The sequence below is a fragment of the Scardinius erythrophthalmus genome, assembly GCF_964197995.2.
Source record: "Scardinius erythrophthalmus genome assembly, chromosome: 1".
NCBI classification, from domain to species: domain Eukaryota; kingdom Metazoa; phylum Chordata; class Actinopteri; order Cypriniformes; family Leuciscidae; genus Scardinius; species Scardinius erythrophthalmus.
The window spans coordinates 61,656,067-61,676,796 of NC_138221.1; the positions used below are offsets into that span (position 1 = coordinate 61,656,067).

The 20,730-nt window shown below is 40.3% G+C and overlaps 1 protein-coding gene across 1 annotated transcript in view; it reads left to right on the forward strand.

Moving 5' to 3' along the window:
* The window catches only part of LOC308702648 (tripartite motif-containing protein 16-like), a 41,011-nt gene extending 21,137 nt beyond the window's left edge, over nucleotides 1-19,874 (forward strand). The window contains exons 2-6 of the mRNA XM_081385657.1: nucleotides 13,360-13,455; nucleotides 13,551-13,784; nucleotides 18,068-18,227; nucleotides 18,528-18,575; nucleotides 18,823-19,874. Coding sequence (XP_081241783.1) covers nucleotides 13,360-13,455; nucleotides 13,551-13,784; nucleotides 18,068-18,227; nucleotides 18,528-18,575; nucleotides 18,823-19,349 — 1,065 coding nt within the window. The 3' untranslated portion in view covers nucleotides 19,350-19,874. The remainder of the gene's footprint in view (nucleotides 1-13,359; nucleotides 13,456-13,550; nucleotides 13,785-18,067; nucleotides 18,228-18,527; nucleotides 18,576-18,822) is intronic.
* The last annotated feature ends 856 nt before the right edge of the window (nucleotides 19,875-20,730 follow it).

Here is a 20,730-nt window from a genome sequence, read left to right on the forward strand (position 1 = left end):
GAGCAGCGGTGGGTGGCCCAGCTCGCCAACTTCAACTATCGGCTACAATATCGACCAGGCCGAGAGCACATAAATGCCGATGTCCTGTCCCGATTACCACCAGCTAGAGAAGGGGGAATGCCAGGGCCAGAACCAGAAGAAGGGCTGATGGTGGGAGTAGTGGAAGCACCTGGAGCACGAGCGGAGGGAGTACCAGTAAGTTGGGGATGGGACCCCCGTCGATGGAGGGAACGGCAAGAACAGGATGCAGGGTTGGCTACCCTACGTACCTACCTGGAGCGGAACGAACTCCCTGGGGCGGAAGAACGACGGGAACATCCGGGGAGAGTAAGGAAGCTTCTGGGGCAGTGGAAAAGATTGAAGTTGCGAGATGGTGTGATCTGCAGGTCCGTTCTGGACTCCAGGACCCACGAGCTGGTATCCCAAGTGGTGGTGCCCGAAACCCAAATCCAGCCGTTGCTCCAGGCCTATCATGACCAGCTAGGACATCAGGGCCAAGAACGGACGGTGTCACTACTGCGCCGGCACTTCTTTTGGAGTGGGATAGAAGAGTCGGTGGGGAGGTATGTACAAGGATGCCCCCGTTGTACGCTGTTCAAGTCCCGGCGAGACGTGAGGGCCCCCATGGTCTCAGTGAGACCTAGAGCCCCGTTACATATGGTGGCTATGGATTTTTTGACCTTAAGTCGCCCTACCGATCGCTACCAGAACATCTTGGTAGTCACCGATTTATTCACCAAATATGCCTGGGCCATACCAACCTTAGATCAGACCGCCACCACCACTGCCAGTGCTCTATGGAGACACGTCTTCCAGCCCTTTGGATGCCCTGAGACGCTCCATTCCGACCAAGGGCCGAACTTTGAGTCCCGTGTCGTCCAGGAGCTATGCAATCTGTACGGATGCCGGAAGACCCGCACCACGCCTTATCACCCACAGGGGAACGGGGGGTGTGAACGTTTTAATCAGACGCTCCTGAGTCTGTTAGGGACTTTGGATGCGGACCACCAAGGGTACTGGACGGACAGTCTACCGGCCCTGGTACAGGCCTACAATAACAGTATCCACAGCACAACGGGGTATGCCCCTACTTACCTGATGTTTGGGAGACATGTACGTCTGCCCACGGATCTGCTGTTGGGGACGGCTCCAGCTGAGGCCCCCGCCACCACTACCGAATGGGTACATCGACACCACCGCCAACTCCACTCTGCCTATGACAAGGTATCCAAACATCTCGATGTAGCAGCCAAGAAAAACAAGCGCTTGTACGACCGCACTGCCCGAGAGGCCCCTTTGTTGCCCGGAGAACGGGTGCTGGTGCGGGATAACCGGCGCCAAGGGAAGGGGAAACTTAGCGACCGGTGGGAGACCACCCCCTACGTAGTGGAGCGACGGCAGAGGCCTGACCAGCCCGTGTACACCATCCGTCCCGAGGGTAAGCCCGGCCCCGTGAGAGTCCTGCACCGAAACTTGCTGCGCCCCTGCCCCAATTACCCGAGACAAGAGCCAGAGGCACCAGCGCCTGTGGCCCCTGCACCACCTTGGGTGGGCTGGGCTATGATCCGTAGAGCCCCCACTCCGGAGCCAAGAGAGGAAGAACCCGCTGCCCCAGCTCGACGCTCCCAACGGGAGACCCGAGGAGTACCCCCTGCAAGATACGGAGAGTGGGAGTCTGAGCCCCGTTCTCGGGACTAGAACGGATCCGGTGGGGGGGGGTGTCACCGGGTGAAAACCTGGCAAATCCAAAAAGATTCCTCATTGGTTCTAATTCTGGCTCTGTTGAGTGTTGGCCATAACGAGCGCCAGCTGAATCAAATCAGCTGCGCTTCATTGAAGCATGTGCTCAGGAAAAGGAGCATAAAAACGGAGTGTTTGAGCAGTGTGGGGCACGGGCAGGCAGCAGTGTGTGTTCTGACAACGGTGGTGAAATAAGAAGGCTGAAGGTTTAATGCCGGATCGGAGTTCTACTGTGAGATTCCCCGAGGCATGCTCATTTAGTGAGTTTTCTGAAGAAACCACAGACAGCAACGCAATGAAGTAAGTGAGAGAGAAAACCACTGCAGGATGTTGAGTGACTCACCGAGGAAAAGTTAAGTGCACCCTTCCATTTATTACCCGTTGAGAAAACCACATTTGAAGATTGACCATCACCAGTGTGCAACTAACCTTTGTTTGCGGGCAGTGTGTGTGATCTTGTTGACAGAACGAAGCGTAGTAACTGAAACAGCTGGGAGGATCGTTGATGTGTTCATGCTGATCTTCTGAAAACATTATTCCTCGAGTCATCCACCCTACAGAGAGAAGAGAAACGAGTCGATTAATCACTGTGGAGATGAAGTGAGTTTGCAGTGTCTGAAAGAGTGAAGCGCACACGTGTGAAGATTTATAAGAGTGATTTATGCACAAGTGTGGTGAGATCAAACGACTGCGTTTCCTCTGAAACTTTGATGGATGAATATTGACTTATGACTGTGAAGATTCTTTCAAATTGATCTGCCTAAAGCTGTGTCCAGGTTCCCACTTGAGTGTATGGTGGGAGGAAAGAGCTCAACGCACCCCGAGTACCACACTCCACGAGCACTGTCTCTCAAGTCCACGAAAGTCCAGTCTCACGAACTCTCCCAACGACGCCGCTCTGCTACGCACGGAACGAGAGTAAAGGCGGGTAAATTACCACAGTCCTGTCTCACTTGTTATTGCTTGATCCACCGTTACTGTCTGTCCCTCAGAAGAGGTGAGGAAGCTGCTGTCATTCGATCGGCTGTTCCATGAACACGTCCCCAAGCCGAGTCTGAGCACCGTCACTGTCTGTCCCTCCGAAGAGGTGAGGAAGCTGCTGTCATTCGATCGGCTGTTCCATGAACACGTCCCCAAGCCGAGTCTGAGCACCGTCACTGTCTGTCCCTCCGAAGAGGTGAGGAAGCTGCTGTCATTCGATCGGCTGTTCCATGAACACGTCCCCAAGCCGAGTCTGAGCACCGTCACTGTCTGTCCCTCCGAAGAGGTGAGGAAGCTGCTGTCATTCGATCGGCTGTTCCATGAACACGTCCCCAAGCCGAGTCTGAGCACCGTCACTGTCTGTCCCTCCGAAGAGAAGAGGTGAGGAAGCTGCTGTCATTCGATCGGCTGTTCCATGAACACGTCCCCAAGCCGAGGCTGAGCACCGTCACTGTCTGTCCCTCCGAAGAGGTGAGGAAGCTGCTGTTATTCGATCAGCTGTCCTAAGAACATCTTCACGAGCCGAATACTTACCTGCTCTGTCCGTGGGGAAAGCTGAAGGCGAGAAGCCTCGGTCCGTCCTACAGGTACACTTCGAGTCAAGGAAACGAGAAGAAATTTCTGTCTGTCCCATAAGCACCTTTCTGACGAGTCGAAAAGACGAGAAGAAGCCATTGTCCCACCCACGAGCCAGTAGAGAAGAGGAATATTTCCCCCCCAGTTCCTCTTCCCCAACCGGGTTCCAGCCACGAATATTCTCAGCACTGTTTTTATTCTTTTAAATTAATAAAAACCTACCTTTAAAAGTCATTCTGTTGTCTGCCTCTGGTGTCTGCTCCTCCGGAGTGTGGTAATTGTCCCTCGGCCCTAACATCGGTTACACTTATGGTTAGGTTGTGAATAACTGCATTTTTTAAATAATCTGAAGCATATTGTTACATACATGTAGCAATAACTCTGCTAATGATAGTGCAGTAGCAAGTTTGATTCTGTATTGTCCTAGCAGCATACATTTTTTTATAAAACAATATATCTTAAAGTCAAATATAAACAGGTCATATCCATTCACTTGAGAATAAAAAATACTTCAAATAAAAAAGCACATTTCACAAAAATTTTTTAATTCATTATGTCATAGACTAAATAAATTAGGGCATTTTACATGATTTATTCAGGTAGATTTCATGAATGAAATCAAGCTTTAACTACTCAAAAATATTATGTGTAATTTGTTACCATAATTTTTTTAAGTAAATAGCAGTAACATTTTTTACGCAAAGGGCCTCTGATACAATATAGACAGTTGACAAATCAAAAGAGGTCGATATTTCAGCAACTTAACTCTAGAACAACTCGATGCGCAGCAATGTAAGTGAATGGGGTCCAACGCCCAAATGACAGTGTTTGGAACTATTCCGATCTTCAAATCCCGGAAGTAGGCGGTTAAAAGCGCCGCCATTTTTTACAACGGAGGTCTATGGGAGTGTCGCAACTCTTTCTCTCTATGGCTCTGGTCAGTCTGGTGTGCACTGTGTGTGCAGTGCACAGCCCGCCAGTACAACAGCTGGAGAGGAAACGTGAGGTCTTTGATGTCTAACTGTGATTGGTTAGGAATTATTTTCAAATTGATGCCTAACTGTGATTGGTTAGGAATTACTTTCAAATTTCTTGGGTTACCTGCAACATTCTACAATTTGTTTTTACACACGTCAATAGGCTAAATTGATTTTATTATTATTGTTGTTCATATTATCATCATTATTGTATACTAATAATAATTACTGCGTTTGTCTGACAGCTGCACTGTTAAGCACAACTTGATAAATAAATTATGGGTGCAATGTATGTCTGTGTCTCATGGAATCCAAATTAAGGCCATGTGTTATAAACGCTATAACCAAAATTTCAGTGCCATGAGGTCCAACTCACCTGATAAGTAGCCCTGATAAAACAGCTAAAACTTTTGTCTGGTGGTTGACGTCTGCTGTATTCATTAGTCGCTGACAAACTGCTGTATTGTGACTTAGGAGATTTTGATCATTACCAAAAGGCACAACTTAAACATTTCACCCACACAGTGTATTTGCTGTTCCATAATGTAGATCATCCCAATTTGAACCATTTTCTCTTGTGAGAATGAACACCTTACTGGGAGTGTGCTGCTCCAAAATGAATATAGTGTATACACCTGCAAACAACATAATTTTGAGCAGCAACCCAGCTGATATATTTATATAAAAAAATGCAAAACAACACAAGGTGGTTTAGGATTCATTATATAATTGTAGAAATAAGTATAAACCATTAATAAATCCCGAACCAATGTGTGTTGTTGTGCGCACAACAGTCTTTCAGTTGCTTGCAGGTAGTTCATTCATTTTAGATCAGCACACTCCTGGTGAAGTCGAGCTTGTTCTTCTGACAGGGAACACACTGGGTCAACTTGATCTATTACACTTGCATGGACCAGAAAATCTATGGATAATCTGAACTATCACCTTAAATAAAATAAAGAGCCATGCTTACAGGAAGCTTGAAGTTGGGGTATTTGAGACATTGATTTATCTTACCCAACACCATAACTGAAATCGTATCAAATTTGTCTAATGTTGCCTGTATCCTATTTTAGATGTATGTACATTAGCATGCTGACGTTTGTGTTTTGGTTAGTAACCATGATGTGCAGTCAACAAAACAACAACATCTAATAATGGAATGTTGTTTGCCTAGATGTTAACATTGTCTCATAGCGGGGTTTAGACCACCATACCTCACAACAATTTAGAAGTGAGATTGTGACCCAACAACACATTCACCCAGCAAACATTTGGACGTGTAATGACCGTCGAAAAGACGTCCGTCCGACACGTCCCGTCATGGTTGAAAAATAGTTCCAAAATGAAAGTTGAACCGACGTCTTTGACGTCATCTGGCCGTGAATTCCACGTCTCTTCAGCGCGTCCCTGGACGTCAGAATTAGTCTTCTTCTGGATGTTTATAAGGTGCGTTGCTGCCAAATGTAGGTGTATATATAAGCCTACAAATAAAATAAATCGCACCTATACTGGTTTTACACATCTGAACTTGACAAAGGTTCTAAAAAGGTCCAAAATCGGTCCGGTCAGACCTGGACGTCTATAGAACGGTTTTAACACGTGTACATCAACACATTATTTGTGGACTAAAGCAAACAAAAAGAATGTCGTAATGTAGCACAACATTTTATTGTGAATATTACACTTGAAATTGTCTCCCAGTTGTTAAACAGCCAGGATTAAAAGAAAGATACTAAAAATAGTTCAATGTGGTAAATTCTGTGGCAATGGCATTTCTCTAACAGTTTTACATTAAGGTTAAGCAGTCATGCAATCAAACTAGAATATAACAAAAGTACAGGAACAGTCAACACATTATACGTTACAGTCTTTCTATAATATTCCATCACTGTGTCAGAGCCTTGGCAGTATTAACTTCCAGTTACTAGCAGTCTTGCATTACTGTTAAACAGCCATAAATAAAAGTTTTTAGAGTCTATGAAATTGGTTTATGGCTTTATGGTTTTGTTTATGGCTCATTTTTTATATCCACCACCCCCAACTCTTCTTGGAGTGTGCTTCAGGTGTTCTGCCATTGCTGCATCAATGTCTGAGTCTAGCATTTGGGCTCCTCATCTTCACAGCATCTGAGGGAAGAGAATATGGTTAAACAACAAACAAACAAAAAGGTTCATTTTGAGGTAAATGACATGAACTTAAAAAAAAAAAGCCCTCTTCAATACTGTGGTGCCCTTAAGAGAGACCCTTAACTAGGTATGCAACTGTGTAAATGTGAAAAGGACATTTCTGATAAAGACAGGTGGTCTTTTAAAGAATGTCCCCTGAATAGATACAAGTTAATAAAAATTACATTAATATTATACAAAGATTTTTTTTGAATGTCATAAGGCCAAAATTACATCATACAAAGGTGTAGCTTTGAATGGCTTCTTTTGACCACAACCCCTCATATTGAAATTTGCTATTAAGGCATTTTACATGATTCACACACACACATTTTTCACCATAAATAGTATGCAGCAATACACTCAAACAATTAAAGGTAAAAACAGACCTGTTCATGACTTTGTTTACAGATCCACCAACTCTGGACAGCTGCTGAATCTAAATGTGACACCACAATCAAAATAATGAAAGTTAATATATTTTAAAAAGAGCATATATATATATATATATATATATATATATATACAGTACAGTACCAGTCAAAAGTTTGGAAACATTACTATTTTTAATGTTTTTGAAAGAAGTCTCTTATGCTCATCAAGCCTGCAGTTTAAAAAAAAACAAAAACAAAAAAAAAAAAACAGTAATATTATGAAATATTATTACAATTTAAAATAATGGTTCTCTTTTTTAATATACTTTAAAATGTAATTTATTTTTGTGATGCAAAGCTGAATTTTCATCAGCAAGTACTCCAGTCTTTGGTGTCTTATGATCCTTCAGAATTCATTCTAATATGATGATTTATGATCAATGTTGGAAACAGTTGTGCTGCTTAATATTTTTTTTATAACCTGAGATACTTTTTTCAGGATTATTTGATGAATAAAAAGTTAAAAAGAACTGTATTTATTTAGAATAGAAATCTTTTGTAACAATATACACTACCGTTCAAAAGTTTGGGAAAAATAACTATTTTTTTTAAAGAAACTAGTACTTTAATTCAACAAGGATGCGTTAAATTGATAAAAGGTGATGGTAACGATTTATATTGTTAGAAATGTTTTTATTTGGAATAAATGCTGTTTTTATGAATAAATGCTGTTTTTATGAATAAATGCTGTTAACGTTTTACTCATCAATGAATCCTGAAAAAAGTATTCAAAAAAAATATATTAAACAGCACAACTGTTTCCATCATTGATAATAACTGAGTATCAAATCATCATATTAGACTGATTTCTGAAGGATCATAAGACACCAAAGACTGGAGTACTTGCTGATGAAAATTCAGCTTTGCATCACAAAAATAAATTACATTTTAAAATATATTAAAAAAGAGAACCATTATTTTAAATTGTAATAATATTTCATAATATTACTGTTTTTTTTTTTGTTTTGTTTTTTTTAACTGCAGGCTTGATGAGCATAAGAGACTTCTTTCAAAAACATTAAAAATAGTAATGTTCCCAAACTTTTGACTGGTACTAATATATATATGTGTTTTCCTACAAGCAGAGAATGTCTAATATGGCGAGAAGTTTCACTCTCAGTACACTTCCGGCTTCTGAACTGGTTGCAGTTCCTCTCTGATTCCATATGAGGGCGCTCACAGGACGAGTGCAGAATGAATGGAGGTCTATGGAGCTATACCAATAAAAATCCACTTTTCTCAGGATATAATTTTTTGTCTAGTAATTTGAATGTTGTATTCGAAAGGAGATGCAAATAAATTACACATTGCTGGGTGTTAGATTTTTTTGAGTCACTTATTTGCTTTAAAAAGTGTTTTAAAGTGTCAATGACGTCATACACATGTACGACCAGAGATACTGCTTAACGGCAATCCTTCACTCACTCTGGTGCGTTCGCGCTCTGCACTTTCTTTTCACTCGAGGCATCGACAACACAGCTGACACAGGTAAACACACGTGCTAGAAGAGTTTTTGTTTTGTTTGTTTCTGGTCCCGCTGCGGATGACACGATGCCATCAAGCGGTATCTCTGGTCGTAATCAGTCCTTCACTGACCAATCAGTGTTCATTAGCAGAATGCTAGCGTGTTATGGGCAACAACAACTCAACCTGTAAGAAATCAAAAGGACATAAGTACTCGTTCGTTCAACTTTCGACCTAAAACCCATGTTGAACTTGCAAAATCTACAATCAGATCTGAGATTTCTCAACGGCAATCGGGTGAAAGAGACAAATTTAGCTGTCTAGCCCCATTGACTCCCATTCATTCTGCACTCATGGCGATCGCCCCCAGTGGAACTCTGGTGGTACTACAACCAAAATTCGGTACAATAGAGCTTAATAGGGAGTGGGTAGGCTCTCCGTAGACGGGCTCTGCTACAAGTTTAAATGATTTGTGGACTATTATTGGTCCGAACCAATAAACTGTCCGTGAAGCACAAACGAGTAGCGTAGTTTCGTTCCGCTTTCATTTTGTTTACCATTCGCTGCTGGGCAACGTTGCGGTCGCGCCAGCGCGACATATAACACAATTTGGTCACACCAGCAGGAAAAATAGTCGCAAAATGTATAGAACCCTGCCTTTAACCCGATTAACTTTTAGCCTACTAGCTAATTTTATCCAAACTCAAACTACATCTCAGTTGACAATGTGTGAATCATTTATTTTGGTTCCTTCGAGTAAAACAAGTAAAACTCAATCACATTTATAAAATAACACAAAATGTACTTACCCAAAAGCAGATTTTTTTTGTAATTCGTCGACTTTCTGTAATTCTGCAACACACGATGCACCCTCAAGTCCTGCTCGCCTCGTGGTACGGTGGTTGTTCAAAAAGAAAACGCCCCAAATCGCGAGATAATACACTACATCCTATCGCGGGATTTTGCAATATCGCGAGATTTGTTACAACATCTCGGCAGCAGTTTTGACGTCAGTGTACGTCTTTTCAGAACCTCTTAAAAACTACTTGGGGCACTTAAATTAACTACTGTAGTGTTGACCAAGGTGTATGCATAATTGCTTTAGCATATTTCATAGGATTTCATAGAGGGTCATGATGGACTATAAATGCACGTGTAAAGGACGTCACCTAGTGGACGTCCACTTGTGACTGTTTTTGGCCAGGGACACGACGTACGTGCAGTCGGACCAATGTGTGCTGGGTTATTGCAGTATTAATCATGCAAGGATTAAGCATATTTTTTTTGCATATTTCAACACGGATTTCATAGAGGGTCATGATGGACTATAAACGCACGTGTAAAAGACGTCGCCAGGTGACGTCCTCTCACAACCGATACACAACTAGGGTAGATATTGAACTGCACGTAGCTAAAAGTCAAAATAACAACTATACATGCAACCCCAGATAACTGTAGACATGTACAAATGTATCTGAATGCATTTTTAGGAAATGTTCTGTGTTACATATTTTTACCAATTTATGCCGTCCTACCGCGACTATTTTTGGCCAGGGACACGACGTTGCCGTCGGACCAATGTTTGCTGGGCATTCACATTTAGTATTTGACATCAATATGACGTTAGCTTGAGACATTGGCACAATGTCGGATTTTACAACACAACTTAAAACCAAGAAAATATCTAGGCGTATGTTAGAATTAGCAGATGTTGACATTGGAAAGATGTTGAATATTTGTTACTTTACAACACAACTTAAAACCCCCCAAAATATCAGTGTCTAATGATGTTAGAATTTCATGTTGTGTGGATGTTAACATTGTTGTTTAGGAGACGTTGGGTTTTGGTCACCATACCTCATGACGAAATGTCAGTGTTTGACGTGAATATGACGTTGGCTTGACGTTTGATTTTGGTAAGTTAATGTCACAAGTAAATTGTAAAATGTCACATCTAATGATGTTAGAATTTGATGTTGTGTGGATGTTACCATAATGACATCAAGGAGACGTTGGGTTTTGGTCACCATACCTCACGACTAAATGTCAGTATTTAGCACTTCTACATGCAATGGACAACGTAAGGTTGCTTGCGCATTTAGATGTTGCTCCACTTTTTTGCCTACCGTTTCAACGATCATCTTAAGGTCAGGTATAAGACACAATTAAGTTATAGGATGTACTGAAGTTACAGTGATGAGTGATTGACATTTCAGCGTGTAGAAAAGGATATGAGGTATGGTGACCACAACATATTAGGTTGTGGTCACCATACCTCATGACTAAATGTCAGTGTTTGACGTAAATATGAAGTTGTTTGGAGACGTTGGCTTGACGTTGTATTTTGGGTAGTTAATACCACAACCTAAAACCAACAAAATATCAACGTCTAATGATGTTAGAATTTGACGTTGTATGGACGTCAACATTATGACGTCAAGGTGACGTTGGGGTTTGGTCACCATACCTCACAACTAAATGTCAGTGTTTGACGCAAATATAACGTTGTCAGGAGACGTTGGCTTGACGTTGTATTTTGGTTAGTTAATACCACAACCTAAAACCAACAAAATATCAACGTCTAATGATGTTAGAATTTGACGTTGTGCGGATGTCAACATTATGACGTTAAGGTGACGTTGGGATTTGGTCACCATACCTCACAACTAAATGTCAGTGATTGACGCAAATATAACGTTCTCAGGAGATGTTGGCTTGACGTTGTATTTTGGTTAGTTAATACCACAACCTAAAACCAACAAAATATCAACGTCTAATGATGTTAGAATTTGACGTTGTGCGGATGTCAACATTATGACGTTAAGGTGACGTTGGGGTTTGGTCACCATACCTCACGTCTAAAAATCAGTGTTTGACGCAAATAAGACGTTGTCAGGAGACGTTGGCTTGACGTTGTATTTTGGTTAGTTAATATCACAACCTAAAACCAACTAAATATCAACGTCTAATGATGTTAGAATTTGACGTTGTGCGGACATCAACATTATGGGCCCTATCTTGCACCCAGCGCAATTGACTTTGTACACCGCATGTACACCGCATGTATCATTCCTATTTTGCACCCGCGCAAAGCGGACTTTTCCCTCCACAGATGCACGTCGGTTAACTAAGAAATACACTTGCGCTCCACGGGGCGGTTCAGCGCAAAGAGGAGGCGTGTTCCGGTGCAAACGTTCCCTCATGCTATTTTACAGGTTTTGAAAACAATTGCGCCACTGACCGAAAAAACAGTTTAAAGTCAGTGGCGCGTTGCGCATGTTATTCATATGCTATTTTAAGGGCGCATGCTTGGCCTTAAACAATGTAGCGTGTGCACAATGCGCATACACTTTGATTCTCTCATCTACACACAGACGCAGCAGTTATCATACATTATTATGATAGATAGATAGAGAGATAGATAGATAGACATTTTATTATAAAAGCATACATCTAGCTTACACATTTACCCAAATTATCATACGCCTGTTTAACCGAAGTTAATTTGGGTGTGTTTCTCCATCCCCAACGTCCCTGACGAGAACGTCGGTCTCCTCGGCCTTGAACCGCTCCTGTCGTGCGCCTGGCAAATCCGCCGTTATAATAGGAATCCGCTTTAGAACAAGCGTGCCTGCTCTTAAAGGGAATGTGAGATGTCGCTCTGATTGGTTTATTTCATGTTACGCCCAAACCACACCTATGAATAATGAAGCTACTTCAGACCAACCCCTTTTAGATTTGCGCCAGGCGCAAGAGTCATTTATCCCGCCGGGAAAATAGCAACAGCGCCAAGACCCGCCCACAAAGTTACTTGCGCTTTGCGCTTTGCCACTTGCGTTTCAGATCGTTAAAATAGGACCCCATGACGTTAAGGTGACGTTGGGGTTTGGTCACCATACCTCACAACTAAATGTCAGTGTTTGACGCAAATTTCACGAGTTCACACTTACGAATGATCAGAGAATAAATAGTTATGCGTATTTGGCGTGCTGTCCGGGGGGAGGGCTCCGAGCTCGGAAATTGGGCCGAACCCAGAGTACTCCCCCCGTATCTCTTGGTTAGGAAGATAACCAGGTAAGTGTGAGGAGATGGGGTGGTGGAGGGATGCTGAAAACTGTCAAGGATAATGGGTGAGTCGACTGTGAGTATTTATAGGCCTTTAATCATGCTGATTGAGTGGACCTGTTGATTACTGATTGCTGACAGCTGGTTGGAATGACTTGATTGTTTGATCATTAGAACGTGTTCCTCCCGAACTTTGTTAATAAAACATCATATAACGTTGTCAGGAGACGTTGGCTTGACGTTGTATTTTGGTTAGTTAATACCACAACCTAAAACCAACAAAATATCAACGTCCAATGATGTTAAAATTTGACGTTGTGCGGACGTCAACATTAAGACGTCAAGGTGACGTTGGGGTTTGGTCACCATACCTCACGACTAAATGTCAGTGTTTGACGTAAATATGACGTTGTCTTGAGACGTTGGCTTGACGTTGTATTTTGGTTAGTTAATACCACAACCTAAAACCAACAAAATATCAACGTCTAATGGTGTTAGAATTTGACGTTGTGTGGACGTCAACATTATGACGTCAAGGTGACGTTGGGGTTTGGTCACCATACCTCACGACTGAATGTCAGCGTTTGACGTAAATATGACGTTGTCTTGAGACGTTGGCTTGACGTTGTATTTTGGTTAGTAAATACCACAACCTAAAACCAACAAAACTTCTACGTCTAATGATGTTAGAATTTGACATTGTGTGGACGTTACCATTACGACGTCAAAGAGACGTTGGATTTTGGTAACTTTACAACACAACCTAAAAACAACAAAATATCAACGTCAGCTGACGTCGGTATTGGACGTCAGATTAACGTTGACATTAGACGTTGAGTTGATGTTGGATTTTAGTCATCCGACGTCGCAACCAAAATTCAACCGAATATCAACGTCATATGACGTTGTGTGCCTGCTGGGATGTGTCATTCCTGTCATTGGTTTGTCCTCCAGAAACAGCTGAAGGAGACGCAGATGAAGATCCGTCAGAGAATCCAGCAGAGACAGAAAGATCTTCAGCATCTGAGAGAGGCTGTGAAGTCTCATAAGGTGAGTCTGGAGAAGAAGAGAAGTTTGAGACGTCTCAGTTTGGATTCTGTCAGTCGTGCTGAAGCCACTGTGTGATTGTGATGTGTGTGTAACAGCGCTCTGCACAGACAGCAGTGGAGGACAGTGAGAGGATCTTCACTGAGATCATCCGCTCCATTGAGAGAAGCCGCTCTGAGGTCACACAGCGGATCAGAGATCAGGAAAAGACTGCAGTGAGTCGAGCTGAAGGACGACTGGAGCGACTGGAGCAGGAGATCAATGATCTGAGGAGGAGAGACGCTGAGCTGGAGCAGCTTTCACACACACAAGATCACATCCAGTTCCTGCAGGTAACAGAGATCTAGAAGAACAGGATCATAGTGGACTTGAGCAAGATCCTGCTATGACAGAGAAACATTTCATGAGAGCAGAATGAGCCGTTGACTGAGATGTTGTCAGGAATTCAGTCAGATTCAGTCAAGTGTTGTGTTATCATATAATCATCAGTCAGACTCTCATCTGATCATCTTCTGTTTAAAGAGACACACTTACAAAGCCCTTGGAAATTTACCATTAAATATTAACTCATTTTTCCTTCTGGTTTCTTCTGTCTTGATGAAATCAGTGAACTTGATGGTATCACTATCCAGCCAACTAGATTTTTCATCCTCATTTAAATGAAATCTTTTATTTATACTAAAATAATTTCAGTGATTGGCACCAAAATTGGGCCAGGTGATCTTCAAAGGTGATAGTATTGATAATGTTGATAAAATTAAACATCATAAATGTGTGTCAGTTCATTCAGCAGTAACTTTAAAGGTGCATTGCGCAACATTTCATGTTAAAAATACCAGTTTTTCTAACCCATACATGCTTAAACAATTGCCTGATGGGCTGAATGAGCCCTTCTCTGATCACTGCGATTGCCTCTATAATCCTGTACAGTTAAATAAATAAGAGGGATTCGGGTCGGAATTTGAGACTGGGCGTGACTTCATGCCTACATCGTGTTATCCTGTCGATTGTTGATTTCACGTGCGTGATCATAGTTAACTAAGCAACAGTATGAGTTCGACAATCGACTACTGTGGACTTCGACCGAAAACAGGAAGTAAATACAGGTATGTGCACTGGCTGAATTAACATCACTTTTATTCATATCTTTCACATCTACTGCAGTCAGATTCACCCGTGTTCACTCTGAAGGAATCACTCACATGGCTGGTGCACTTGTACCCAGCAAACATTGGTCCGACGGCAACGTCGTGTCCCTGGCCAAAAATAGTCGCGGTATGACGGCATAAATCGGTAAAAATATGTAACACAGAACATTTCCTAAAAATGCATTCAGATACATGTGTGCATGTCTACAGTTATCTGAGGTTGCATGTATAATTGTTATTTTGACTTTTAGCTACGTGTAGTTCAATATATACCATGTTGTGTTTCGGGTGAGAGAGGACGTCACCATGGCGACGTCTTTTACACGTGCATTTATAGTCCATCATGACCCTCTATGAAATCAATTGTGATAAAGCTGTGCTTAATCCTTGCGTGGTTAATACTGCAATAATTAATTAAATTTTTTATTAAATTAAAGTTTTAATAAGTTGTGTGAATACGTCCACTGACGTCCTTTACACGTCTATAGTATCGGGTGAGAGGACGTCACCTGGCGACGTCTTTTACACGTGCATTTATAGTCCATCATGACCCTCCATCATGGAATCCTTGTGAAATATGCAAAAGCTGTGCTTAATCCTTGCATGGTTAATACTGCAAAAATTCATTTAATTGCCCAAGTAGTTTTTAAGAGGTTGTGAAGACGTCCACTGACGTCCTTTACACGTCAAGGCTGTGAATACACGTCCACTGACGTCCTTTACACATCTAGTCAAGCAAGACAGAAAAAAAAAACCCAGGAATTATCTTTATGAAATACACGAATTGTATACAAAGTAAATATATTTACTTTATCTTGTTTAAATAAATTATAATCACACAGTTCCCAGTGTGGTTAAGTGAATGCAAAGCCTCTGCATTTTAGTCATTATTTCAACCTGTAGCCTACCTGATACGTTGTGGTTTTTTTTTTTTTTTTATGGAATGTATGCATGTAAAACAGAAATATATCTGGTCACCATTTATGTCTGAGTTGGATGTAATTGCCAAAACTGTGCTGCCAAGATGTAACAAAAGATCTCCCGACATTACCAAATCCCGCGATAGGTTAGATTATCTCACGAGATGTTAACGCATTTTCCCCATAGACTCACTCCGGAACACTGAAGTTTGAACAACCACGAAGAGAGGAGGAATTGAGGCCCATATTATTAAAAATCTACTGTTGGGTACGTACATTTTGTATTATTAGATTCACGTGCTAGAGTTTTACTTGTTTGACATGAATGAACCGAAAGAAATGATGCCCCACATTGTCAACTGAAATTGGCTAACTGAGTTTGGCTAAAATTAGCTAGTAGGCTAAAAGTTACTTTGAACTTATACAACGGTATACCATAGTATAAAGTATGTTTAATGATACAGTCAAAGTTATTACTGTAAATTATTAATGTAGCCTTTTGAGAGTTTCTTTCAGAAAGTAAATTATCTGAAGTAGAATGAAATGTTTAGCTGGATTTGAACATGTATGTTTTCAGTAACTGCTTTAAAATTTTTGTAATTTTAGAATTGCCAAACATGTCTATTCAGGGGACATCACAGCCCACCTGTCTTTATCAGAAATGTCCTGTTCACTTTCTCACTGTTACACACCTAGTTAAGGGTCTTTCTCAAGGGCACCACAGTGGTATTGAAGAGGCAGGGGACAAATGCTGTTTTGAATTTAGCTGAAGACCATACAAATATTTTGAAAATAAGTGCATGTCATTTACCTCATTTTTAATTTTCATTTATTTTAAAAAGAAATATATTCTCTTCCCTTAGATGCTGTGAAGAGGTGGAGCCCACATGCTACAGACACTGAAATTGATGCAGCAATGGCAGAACACCTGAAACACACTCCAGGAAGAGCTGGGGGTGGTGGATACAAAAAATGAGCCAAACAATGTGTTTAAGGGATAGTTCACCCAAAAATGAAAATTGTCATCATTTACTCAACCTCATGTTTCAAACCTGTATACCTTTCTATGCTAAACACAAAGATGTTTAGAAGAATGTTTGTAACCAAGCAGATGTCGCTTCCCATTTATAATCATTTTTTCTCCAACAATGGTAGTCAGTGGATGCTCTATTTGCTTGGTTACAAACATTCTTCAAAATATCTTCTTTTGTGTTCAGCAGAAGAAAGAAACTCATACAGGTTTGGAATTTGGTGAGTAAATTACATAATTTTCATTTTTGGGTGAACTATCTTTATATAATAATTCAGTATTTTGCAATTGTTATTTTAGTTTGGTTAACAAATCGAGAGCTTAGAATTATAAGGTTCTATCTCCGTTTATTGTAGTTTATTGAGCATCAAAGTTTTTAAACTCGGTTTATGTTTTGTGAGATGGAACCTTTTATTTTATTAATAACTACTAACAATTTTTTTTTTTTTTTACAAAAATAACACCACACAGGCATTAATAAACACCTAATGGATCAGATTGTCAAAAACTCAATTTCAACCAAAAGTGGAGATAGAACCTTAAAATTCTAAGCTCACGAAATGTTAAACATTGAAAAAAATAAAGAGAAATTTTGGCTGTTCAATATCAATAAAATGTTGTGCTTAATCAGAACATGCTTCTTTTTTGCTTATGTCCACAAATAATGTGTTATTGTTTTTGATGTACACGTGATTAAAACGTTTTATTGACGTTCAGGTCTGACTGGACCAATTTTGAACCTTTTTAGAACCTTTGTCAAGATGTGTAGGCTAAACCTCAAGACTTGATTGTCTTTCACGATGTTACACAATAGGTGTGTGATTATTTTATATGCAGGCTTATATATACACTTAAATTATGCAGCAACACATTTAAACACATATGACGACGCATTTAGACGTCCAGGGACGCGCAGAAGAGACGTGGAATTCACGGCCAGAAAAGACGTGGAATTCACGGCCAGAAATGACGTCGGTTCAACTTCCATTTTGGAACTATTTTTCAACCATGACGGGACGTCTCGGACGGACGTCTTTTCAACGGTCATTAAACGTCCAAATGTTTGCTGGGTAATGACACATCAAGGATGTTAAGAGGCTAAAAGCAGGTTTAAAACTTGCCCCATTGAAGTCAACAGGGTGCAAATTTTAAAAAGAGGATAACACGGTGTAGGCAACACCGATTTTTGTTGTTGTTCTCTGTACTGACAGCACTCCAAATGTACAAAAAAATGAGCTCATGGTTAAAATTGACCGGAGTTCTCCTTTAAGTAAAAATTTAATTTACAATTAAATAATAAAAGTTAAATTTAAATGATATTATTATTAAGTGTCAAATACTAGAGTTTGTAGCATTAAATGATGAATATGAGAAGAATGTGCTGATTGTGTGAAAGTGCTGGATTGAAGCGAGTCACTGAAGAGAAGTCAAGTCAACAAGAGCCGCTCAGATCTGATATAGTGCAGGTTATTGGCTGAAGTGTGGAGATGATGAGTTTTGATTTCTGTTTTCTGTAGAGTTTCCAGTCTCTCTCAGCACCTCCTGAATCTACAGACGAACCCGACGTTTCCTTCAGTTCTCTCTCCTCTTTTGATGGCGTGAGAGAATCTGTCCGTCAGCTGAGAGACAAACTGGAGGATTTCTGCAAAGAGGAGATCAAGAAGATCTCAGACGGAGGTAAAGTCCTGCGCCTCGTTTATACAGACGTGTGGAGAAAGATCCCAAATCTGAACGTACAACCGTTTCCGAAATGTTCCTACGATTGTTAAAACATACACACAAATAATTTTCCAAAACGCATCCCACTTTATAAATATAGTGCATCAACAGCCACAAATGCTGTAAGCATTTGATGGTTGATGGTTTAGAAGTAATAAATACTTATGTATGTATTGAAACTGGAATCAGATAGTAGAAATGAATGTATTTTATCTTGTCATTTCTCTTCACACTGTTCATGTCTGTTTATTTCCACAGTTACTTTCACCAACATGAATCCCAAGACCAGGAACGACTTCCTACAATGTGAGTCACTAGAAAACAAGCAGAAAAACTCACTGAATGTGTTCATGTTCTTCCTGTAGAAGGAGAAATAAATCATGATAGAAGAGTTTTATAATTGATCATGTAAATGATGATTTGCACAGGATATTTGGTCAGCTGTACTGAGACACTGATGATACACTGAACATTGATTCATGAAGAGTTCAGATACATTAAAAGATCAGACAGATTCATAATTCCTGTTTCTGATGTGTTTTCTCTCCATCAGATTCCCATCAGCTCACTCTGGATCTGAACACAGTGAATGAACATCTCAGTTTGTCTGAGAGTAACAGAGTGATTACTTACACTGACACACGACAGCCGTATCCTGATCATCCAGACAGATTTGATCAGAGGTCGCAGGTGTTGTGTAGAGAGAGTGTGTGTGGACGCTGTTACTGGGAGATTGAGTGCAGTGGTGAATATGGTCCGTTTATATCAGTGTCATATAAGAGCATCAGCAGGAAGGGATGGGGTTATGAGTGTTTGTTTGGACGTAATGGTCAGTCCTGGAGTTTGTCCTGCTCTTCCTCCAGTTACTCTTTCATGCACAATAACAAACACACTGTTCTCCCTGTAAAGCCCATCAGCAGAAGAATAGGAGTGTATGTGGATCACAGTGCAGGAACTCTGTCCTTCTACAGCGTCTCTGACACAATGAGCCTCATCCACACAGTCCAGACCACATTCACTCAGACGCTCTATCCTTGGTTTTGGGTTTATTCCTTAGGATCATCAGTGAAACTGTGTTGATGTTTCAGAACAGATTGTAAAGAGATTTTACCCCAAATACTTAAGAAATAACAGAAATGGTTGTGAACAATGTAAGGAGTGAAGATGTGGAAAATGACATTAGTAGTGGAGAAAATAGTGCTGGAAAACAATCACAGTTCAAAATGTGAGGAAAATTGTGATGCAGAAGATGAGGGATGAAGAAGCACTTTCTGAGATTTCAGATATTGGGTCACAAGGGATGGAAATCATGAACTCTTTACAAGAAATAAATGACTTTCACAACGTTTGATAAAGTTGTTGATGTAAAATAGTTCTTTCCAGATATGTAGAAATGAATCAGTGTTGTTGCAAAAAGCAGTGAGCTCTAGTTCTGGATAAAAAGAAAAGATTCCAGCTGAAAAAGATAATGAAATTAAAGAAAAGAAAAGTGCAGCTTCACGAAAATATTTACTCTGTGCTTTTTCTTTTCTCTCTCTGTCTTCTTCTTGCTTATATATATTTGCTTGACTCAAACAAACAATAAATAGACAGATAATTTCACACAAAGCTCTTGCTGAAGAAGCTGACATTGTTTTTTTTTTAAAAGTCTTTTTAGTTTTTTTTAAAAGTTTTTTTAAATTTATTTATTTAGTTCAATTACAGACAATGCAACAAAAAACAAGACAAATACAAGGCATTGTAAAATAGTTCAGAATGTATAAAACAAAGAATAACAACAACAACTAAAGTATAAAATGAACATGTAAAATAATAATAATAATAATAATAATACAAAATAATAAAAATAACACTCTCAGAAAAAAAAGGTACAAAAGCTGTCGCTGGGTACACCTTTGTACCTAAAAAGTGCATTTTAGTCCCTCCAAGGTACATATTGGTACCTAAATGAAGCGTACTGCTTTTGTACTTTTTTTCTGAAAGTGAATAATAATAATAATAATAATAATATAATAATAAAAAGTATAGTAACAAAATACAGAAATAAAAGTGCTTTATAATATCAGGGCAGTTATATGAATTTGAAAAGGTTTAAATATTTTATTGTTTTTAATAAGCTTATTGTTTTGTGATCTCATGTTTGGAAGAGTTTCAAAGTATATTGTGAGATCGGTGTAACAGTCACAGCCTATTACAAGGCAGGCTATCTTTTTCTTGGGGTATGTTCATCCTAGCCACTAGGTGTCACTAATAGGACCCCATGTTTAGAGTTAAAAGGGGAAGTAGTAGAAGGAAAATTATACCACAGCACACCTTCACCTGTTCACTGCTGTCGTGGAAAATCCTGACTTGGGAAACTTATTGTTTGCTGCCCAAATAGGATTTTTTGTGCTATTATGATTCTGCTGGACTACTTACCAGAAGAACAATTTTATTGACTGTCTTTGGAGGCAGAAGTGCC